General features: G+C 63.3%; 2 protein-coding genes across 4 annotated transcripts in view; both read left to right on the top strand.

Moving 5' to 3' along the window:
- Positions 1 to 3,356, top strand: part of MAPK12 (mitogen-activated protein kinase 12) — a 9,092-nt gene extending 5,736 nt beyond the window's left edge. For both annotated transcript variants that reach the window (XM_019668598.1, XM_019668599.1), the window contains exons 9-12: positions 259 to 338; positions 416 to 494; positions 561 to 734; positions 2,794 to 3,356. In XM_019668598.1, coding sequence (XP_019524143.1) covers positions 259 to 338; positions 416 to 494; positions 561 to 734; positions 2,794 to 2,873 — 413 coding nt within the window. In that variant the 3' untranslated portion in view covers positions 2,874 to 3,356. The remainder of the gene's footprint in view (positions 1 to 258; positions 339 to 415; positions 495 to 560; positions 735 to 2,793) is intronic.
- Positions 3,357 to 5,191: 1,835 nt separating this feature from the next.
- Positions 5,192 to 8,107, top strand: part of HDAC10 (histone deacetylase 10) — a 5,580-nt gene continuing 2,664 nt past the window's right edge. Inside the window, exons 1-12 of one of the 2 annotated variants that reach the window (XM_019668561.1) lie at positions 5,192 to 5,500; positions 5,570 to 5,704; positions 5,942 to 6,038; positions 6,291 to 6,388; positions 6,475 to 6,579; positions 6,722 to 6,790; positions 6,953 to 7,079; positions 7,269 to 7,334; positions 7,503 to 7,562; positions 7,637 to 7,726; positions 7,842 to 7,948; positions 8,022 to 8,089. In XM_019668561.1, the coding sequence (XP_019524106.1) occupies positions 5,442 to 5,500; positions 5,570 to 5,704; positions 5,942 to 6,038; positions 6,291 to 6,388; positions 6,475 to 6,579; positions 6,722 to 6,790; positions 6,953 to 7,079; positions 7,269 to 7,334; positions 7,503 to 7,562; positions 7,637 to 7,726; positions 7,842 to 7,948; positions 8,022 to 8,089 (1,081 nt within the window). In that variant the 5' untranslated portion in view covers positions 5,192 to 5,441. Of the gene's footprint in view, positions 5,501 to 5,569; positions 5,705 to 5,941; positions 6,039 to 6,290; positions 6,389 to 6,474; positions 6,580 to 6,721; positions 6,791 to 6,952; positions 7,080 to 7,268; positions 7,335 to 7,502; positions 7,563 to 7,636; positions 7,727 to 7,841; positions 7,949 to 8,021; positions 8,090 to 8,107 lie in introns of those variants that run through there. The other variant, XM_019668562.1, reaches the window with a different exon arrangement.

The raw sequence follows: 8,107 nt of genomic DNA, 5'->3' as shown, positions 1-8,107 counted from the left end.
GGGCGTGGCTTATCCTGCACCTGTGGGGTCAGGCGGGCGTGGCTTATCCTGCACCTATGGGTCAGGCGGGTGGGGCGTATCCTAGACCTGTGGGTCAGGCGGGTGGGGCGTATCCTAGCCCTGTGGGTCAGGCGGGTGGGGTGTATCCCAGACCTGTGGGATCAGGCGGGCTGGGGTGGGGTTGGGCGGACTCCCCAGACTGGGTGAGTGGGTTAGCCCTGCTCTCTGGCCCATGCTGTGCTCCTGAGCTCAGCGGAGACCTGGACCAGCTGAAAGAGATCTTGAAGGTGACAGGGACGCCTCCCGATGAATTTGTGCAGAGGCTGCAGAGTGCCGATGTCAGTCGGGAGCTGAGCAGGGGCTGGAGGGGCTGGGCCCTGCCTGGCGGTGGCCCTCACCCTTCCTTCCTGCACAGGCGAAAAACTACATGAAGGGCCTGCCTGAGTTGGAGAAGAAGGATTTTGCCTCCATCCTGACCAATGCAAGCCCTCTGGGTAGGGCCGGACTTGGGGGAGCGTGGGGCCCTTTCCTCGGCCCAGCCTGACCCGCCCTCCCCCCAGCCTTGAACCTCCTGGAGAAAATGCTGGTGCTGGATGCAGACCAGCGGGTGACTGCGGCCGAGGCGCTGACACACCCCTACTTCGAGTCACTGCAGGACACGGAGGATGAGCCCAAGGCCCATAAGTACGACGAGTCCTGCGATGATGTGGACCGCACGCTGGAGGAGTGGAAGCGTGAGTGCGGGGCTTGGGCTGGGCCTGCGGCTGGGCCCCGTGACCCCTGTGGCCCAGGCGCAGAGTCCTGGGTCTGCCAGGCGAGGGACACAGCAGGAGGTCAGAGGGCAGCAGGGCTTCCTGGCTGAGGTGCCCTCTGGCTGAAGCTGAAGGATGACAGGGAGAGCATCCCCGCAGGGGCTTGGCACGCGCAGGAGCGCGAACCACGGGGAAGCAGCTCCGAGCTCGGGGTAGTCGTGAGCGCTTGCCCTCACCCGGCCTGCCCCAGTGCTGCCCAGCTCCCCCTGTCCAGGCCGGAGACCTGGCCACGCTGGAGCCCTGCCACACCCACTTGTCCCCAGGCCTCTGCTCAGACCTCTTGAACTTACCCTTGCCCCTCCTATGACCCCTCCCACCCAGACAACTGCACACCCCTCATGTCCTGCCAGCCTACAGCACCTCACCCCTCCTGACCACTCCTGGCCTGTCCCCTACAGCCCCACTGAGCATTCAGACCCCCTGTAACGACTCTGCTCCTCTAGGCTTTGTGTGGCCTCCCCCTTTACACCAAGGGCCCCTCCCCTCAGTCTGAGGGTCCAACATCTGCTCAGCCTCAAGCTGGGTTCAGAGAAGCCTGCCTGGTCCCCAGGCTCCGGCTCTGGCGCTCCTTACTGGAACTGGCCTCATCCGTCTCCACTCCAGAATGGCAGGCCAGGAGGGCTCTGTGTGTTTCGGTGGCTGCAGGACCAGCCTGGAGATGTAGGGAAGCCTGGGGGCAGCAGTCAGCACCCCTGGGTCCTAGGCCCCGTCCTGCCGCAGACCCAGGGCCTTGATCTTGTACATGGGGGTGGGGGTGGGGGTGGGGCTAGAAGGGTTGTGGTTCCCAAACCACATTCCTTAGGGCCTCTGGGTTTCTCGGGCCTCCACCAGGGGCTCCGCCCTTATCTGTGCCGGTTTTTGTGCTTTTAAGTTTGGTTTGGTTTGCTGAGAGTTTTCTGTTGCTAAAAAAAGATAACCTGAAAACCACGGACCACAGGATCCGCTGGCGGTCCCGCCCACACAAACCATGCTGAAAGCTTTTGCTCTGATTACGAGTATGTGGCCTGTTCGTGGCTGAGCCCCGTCAGGATGCAAACTCTCATCACCTCATTCCCATGGGAAAAGCCAGCTTTACAGCAGTGCCCTCACGCAGACCTTCCCTGTGTGGACTGGCCCCTGCCTTAGGGCCAGAGGGAGGGCCTAGGAGGCACCCTGTGAGGTGGGGCAAACCACACAGATCACTTGCTCTGGAGGCACAGTGTTTCCTGAACTGGGCTTGTGGAGTGCCCGTGTCCCCCAAATAGGCACCCTACTACCCACTACCCCAAAGGTTGGGGTAGGCTGAGCAAACCTGTCCCTTTGCAGACTGCTCAGAGGGGAGTAGAGCAGGCCCCCACTTTGGGTGGCTCCCTTAAGGCACAGTTCAGGGAACATGACCACCGGGTGAGGAAGGTGGGTGCTGCAGAAGTCGGTGGGAATTCCTCTCAGCTAAGTCTGGATGTCCTGGACCCAGAGGCTGGGGTGTGTCCTGGTGGGACCCTGAGCAGCCCCACTCGTAGGAGCATGTTGGTTTACATTCCTAAGGCATCCTCTGTTCACTAAGGCAGGCTGTGGGGCCGAGGCCTGCCTGGCCACTTTAGGGGCAGTGGTTTTGGGTTCCAGGAGCCCCATCAGGGTGGGTAGTCCCTGTGGACCAACTCGGGTGGGCTGAGTGGCTGTGGCCTGGGACGAAGTCACATGTATGGGACAAAAGGAGCCCACCTGACGCCTACACCCCAGCAATGACCTCTGACCTGATGTTTTGGGGGCGAGGCGGCCCCTAGGTCAGTGGCTGTCAGCCTGTGCTCTGGGCCTGGGAGCTCTCCCCACCGCACCCTCAGTGGACTCACGCAGGACTCCTTGCTGGTCGGGGCTACCACCAGAGGACGGCCCAGCCATCGTCTCCAGTCGCTGGGGTCCGCAGTGGTGCACACTGGAAGCTGATTCTGATGGGTGACCAGGCTCCTTCTCCCGTGACTCTGTCTGTCTCACCCCACTCCAGGTGTCACGTATAAAGAGGTGCTCAGCTTCAAGCCTCCCCGGCAGCTGGGGGCCAGGGCCTCCAAGGAGACGGCCCTCTGAAGACCCCTGGGCCCTGAGGGAGTGGAGGGGACCCTGGCTGGGGCTTCCACCTGAAAGGGGGGATCCTGGTTACCACTGTGACCTTGGCTGGGGCTTGCTTCCCAGGAGACACCTCGTTGCATGGACCCCCTCCTACGAGCCTGTGCGCCTGCCCTTAGGCCCCCACTTCAGCCTAACGTTGTAGGAGCATTTGGACTTTCTGGACAGGACACCCACCTGCCTGGGGCTGGTCTCTGAGCCCCTGAGAAGCCTCAGGTCTGAGGGTGGGTGGGGCTTGGGATCAAGGCCTGGCTTCTGACCCTGCTTGCTCTGGACAGAGCTGTGGCCAGCTCATGTGGCTGAGAAGGAAGGACAGGGAGGGCGCCAGGCTCCGACTTGGGAAATCTCTCCTGGGAGGCACTGGTGTGGACGCCTTGGGCACCCACAGCCTGGAATGTAAATTGCCCACATTGCTGGGAGGAAATAAACCCTTTGTAGAGCTCCCACTCTGGCTTCACTTCTTGGTTCGTGGGCTGGACCCCCACCCATTAGCTGCAGCCTTACACAGAGGAGGGAGCCAGCCTGGGAGCTCAGCCCCTCCTGAGCCACTGGGCTGGGGCGCACTCTCCCTCCCCGTTCTGGAGCCCCCACATTAGGGCTTGTCCCCCTCCCCTTGTGGATCCACCTTCCTCTAATGGCTTGGATTCTGGAACCAGACTTTGGGGCAGGGCCTGATGGGCCTGGGGCTCAGTCCCAGCTGTCTGAGTTCCCTGCACCGTCCAAGACCAGGTTCCTAGGGAGGACGGGTGACGCTGCACGCGTCCAGGCACCTCAGGCCTCTCCGCGCCGGTGGCACAGCGGAAAGGTGGGTTCTGTTGTCTCCGATCCCCGGCTACGCCCCAGCGCGATCGGCAAGCCCGCAGGGCCCTCTGCCGGCCATTCGACGTCTTCGAGAGCTGGCAGCCGGATCATAAGCCACTCTTGGGCGCCCGTGGCCGCCCTGGGGCCCATCCCCCGTTTCTCGGCCTGGAGTTCGGCTGGACACGCACAGTCGGTCCAGCTAAAAAATCGAACAAGTTGCCACGGTGCACACCGGCCTTCTCTGCCCAAAGGCTTTTCGGTGCCTCTGGAACCCACCACTGCCAGGACCCTCCGCTCTCTGGGCTTCTAAAGGGGCGGTCTGCCGCAGGCCACGCCCGTCGCGTCCACGTGTGCCAGGGTGGCCAATCAGCACGCCATTCCCTAGCCACCGTGATTGGCGGGCACTTGACCCCAAGTGACCCAATTGGAGTCTCCTCCGGAGCGGGACGCCCGCTGTCTGCGCCCGCAGGTGGAGCCTCACGCGGGGCAGCAGGTGGCGGGGCCCTGTCTGGGCCGTAGTCTACATCTCTCTCACCGTGGGATTTGCCCCGGCACTGTAGGGGCGACCAAGGAACCGGACTAAGGGCACTACCGTCCCCAGCCCATGGGTTTCAGGTCCGCGGCTACCGGTTGCCTCTGTTGAAGTGGCAAAAAACTCTCCAAGTAACCCACAAAAGAAATGGTTTATTTGGGTGAAAAAAAAGATGCAAGACCACCACCGCAGTGCGAAAGCACACCTCCTACATGGAGCTCCTATCAGTAGCCCACGTGGAGGCAGAAAAGACCCCGGTTTCAAGATGGCTAATCCCTTTATTATGACCCCACCTCCAAAATTATCATAAGGATGAACGGAAAGTCAGGATTATAGAGTTAACCAGGGCCCAGCCCCCACCCATAGTCCTCCCAACTCTACGGTTACACATGTTAAGATGCCAGCTCCCTTTATCACCTCTCTCTGGCTATCTTGCTTTGTGGCTGTGCCCGCCCTCCCTCGTCCAGACCCTCCTCCTCCGTCCTTATTTCCGTCGCCCCACGCTGCAGCGACTCCTGTCCTTCCCTACCACCATCCTGACCTGCCCACTCAGCCGCTCTTTGGCCAGGGATCGGTCTGAAGCTGAACTCGGACCCTGTCACTCCCTCCTTAAGCCCGGGGGCAAGCGCAGCACGTCTGGGCAGCCCTGGCCAGGCTAAGCCACGAACCGCCCCCCCCCCCCCCCCCCCCCCGCTCCGCTCTATTTTTGCAGCTCTTCCCGGAGCCCCGGCTGAGCGGTCAGCGTGGACCTGGGGGGATTGGGACAGAAGGGGCCCAGCCCACGACTCGCGAGTGGGTCCTCTGTGTCATCCGCCGGGGTTCCAGCACACGGGCCTTTGGCCCTCACACGCATCCCCTCCCATCTCTAGAGGGGAAAGAGGCCGCCGACCCAACCCCGGCTTCGGCTTCCGAGGAGGTGGAGCCGCGGCTGGAGCGGCGAGGGGGCGGGACGGTACTGGTCGGAGTCGAAGGAAGCCGGAAGCAGGTCCCGGGTGCCACCCAGACAACCCGGGACTCACTCTGTTGCCGCCTGCGGCCTGAGGCCCCCTTCCCGCCTAGGTTGTGCGTGTTCCTGCCCAGGCTCTGTGCCCACCGCCCGCTCTGACCCAGGCGTGGCACTGCAAGGAGGGGACCCTGAGAGTGGGGGCGTCTGTGTCCACCCACACAGGGTGGCCCAAAGTGACCACGGCCAAGCCATGGGAACCGCACTCGTGTACCACGAGGACATGACGGAGGCCAGGCTGCTCTGGGAGGAGTAAGTGTGACCTGGCAGAGGCTGGGGAAGGGGAGGGGGCTCTGGACTCTGAGCTCCGTGTCCACGCAGCCCCGAGTGCGAGATCGAATCTCCTGAACGCCTGACCACCGCCCTGGAACGCCTGCAGCAGCGTGGCCTGGAGCAGAGGTGCCTGAGGTTGACAGCCCAAGAGGCCTCAGAGGCAGAGCTGGGCTTGGTGCACAGGTCAGACCCTAGGCAGGCAGGCCACGTGCCCTGGAGGACGCAGGGTGCAGCCTAGGACCTGGGCCTCCCTGGACCCGCCAGTGCCTTGCAAACAGTGGCTCTCCCCCATATGTTTCAGTTTCACCATTGGGTGGGCCGGTGAGGGAGCAATGAGGCGGGCAGTCCCACCTGGGGTCCAGCCCGCCTCCCCATTCCTGCTAGTGACCCTGCCTTGCCTGCCTGCCCGCCCCTCTGCAGCCCCGAATACGTGGCCCTGTTGCGGGAGACCCAGGCCTTGGGCATGGGGGAGCTCCAGGCGCTGTCTGGACAGTACGATGCCGTCTACTTCCATCCGGTGCGTGCCCTGGGGACACACCCACCCACCCAGACACACAAGCCTGTTCACGGCCACGGCTGCCAGACCTGGCCAAAGTCCCCGACTTCATAGATGTGCCAATGCCCTGCACACCTGCTGGCTGGGGCTGCTGGCACCTGGGACTGTCCTGGCCCATTCCACTGAGCGCTTGGTGCCCTGTAGCCTGGCACAGGCCTGGGCAGAGTCTGGGGGGTAGTGGTGGGGGACTCATCTGCACCCTTGCCCCCACAGAGTACCTTCCACTGTGCCCGGTTGGCCGTGGGGGCTGGGCTGCAGCTGGTGGATGCAGTACTGACAGGAACTGTGCACAATGGGCTTGCCCTGGTGAGGTGAGAGCTGTCCCCCCACCTGGGCTGCCCCCCCATATGGGCACAGGGTGACTCTGCCTTGCCCCACGCCCCGCTCTCACACACAGGCCTCCTGGGCACCATAGCCAGAGGGCTGCCGCCAATGGATTCTGCGTGTTCAATAATGTGGCCATAGCAGCCAAACATGCCCAGCAGAAGCATGGGCTGCACAGGTGTGTGCAGGGCAGGTTGCAGGGGTGGAGCCAGATGGAAGGGCCTTGCCTGAGACCCCACCCAGCCTCTCCCATCCTGGGCTCCACTGGCCTGGAGGCGGGAGGCCCCTCCCCTTGTGAGCTCTGTGCTGTCTGTCCCCAGGATCCTCATTGTTGACTGGGATGTCCACCATGGCCAGGGCATCCAGTATATCTTCGAGGACGACCCCAGGTGAGCTAGGGGTGGGGACCGCACTCTTTGGGGCACACAGCCTGGTCTGGGAAAATTCAAATGGGAAGACATGGCGGTTTGCTCAAGGGTCAGGATTCTGTGAGGAGGCATGGGGCTGAGGGTCCTGACCTCTGACATATGACCCTGGCCGGTTATCCCCAGCATCCTTTACTTCTCCTGGCACCGCTATGAGCACGGGCGCTTCTGGCCCTACCTACGAGAGTCCAATGCAGACGTTGTCGGGCAGGGACAGGGCCGAGGCTTTACTGTCAACTTGCCCTGGAACCAGGTGCCACCTTTCACCCCCGCCCTCTCCCCCAGAGCTCTTCCCCCAGCCCATATTCCCCACCCCACAGTTCCAGGCCTCCTGAGTGTAGTTCAGGGCATCCTGCCAGGGTCACCCCCAGAGCTGAGGCTCCAGGGGTGAAGACCCCACAGCCCCCCTGACAGGGTCCAACGCTGACGCTCATGGCTGCAGGTCGGGATGGGAAATGCTGACTACATGGCTGCCTTTCTGCACGTGCTGCTTCCCGTGGCCTTTGAGGTAACCATGTGGGGGACAGGGGCGGTCTCGATGGCAGGAGGGTGGGAGGGGGACGCAATGCCCAGAGTTCCCCCTGACCTCCACCATAGCAGAGCCAAGTCCTGGGGTGGAGGTGGTCTCTCTGGAGGGGCCTCCCTTTCACCCCACTCCACCCGGCCCTGCCCACAGTTTGACCCTGAGCTGGTACTGGTCGCAGCAGGATTTGACTCGGCGATCGGGGACCCCGAGGTGAGGGCCTGGCCTGGCTGGGAGGGCTTCTGGGGTCCTGCAGCCAGGCCCCGTCACACCAGCTCTGGTTCCAGGGGCAGATGCAGGCCACGCCCGAGTGTTTTGCCCACCTCACACAGCTGCTTCAGGTGCTGGCCGGTGGCCGGGTCTGCGCCGTACTGGAGGTGACTATGGGGACCAGGGAGGGCCTGCAGGCCAGAGTCAGGTTCTACCGGAGGGGCCTGCCACCCAATGACACCTCTGCTCCAGCCACGCCTCTGCCATTCTCCCTCCTCCCAGGGTGGCTACCACCTGGAGTCGCTCTCCCAGTCAGTGTGCATGATGGTGCAGGCCCTGCTGGGTGACCCTGCCCCACCGCTGTCGGGGCCCATGGTGCCACATCACAGGTGCGAGGGGCAGGAGGGTGGGAAGGGCTGTGGTTGCGAGGCCAGGCCTCACCACTCCTGGTCCTCCCCGCAGCGCCCTGGAGTCCATCCAGAGTGTCCGGGCAGCACAGGCCCCTCACTGGACAAGCCTCCAGCAGCAAGGTCAGTGTGGTGTGGGTT

The sequence above is a fragment of the Hipposideros armiger genome, unplaced genomic scaffold, assembly GCF_001890085.2.
Source record: "Hipposideros armiger isolate ML-2016 unplaced genomic scaffold, ASM189008v1 scaffold_530, whole genome shotgun sequence".
NCBI classification, from domain to species: domain Eukaryota; kingdom Metazoa; phylum Chordata; class Mammalia; order Chiroptera; family Hipposideridae; genus Hipposideros; species Hipposideros armiger.
Note: the sequence above shows the minus strand (reverse complement) of the source record. Positions and strands in the feature narration are given on the sequence as shown.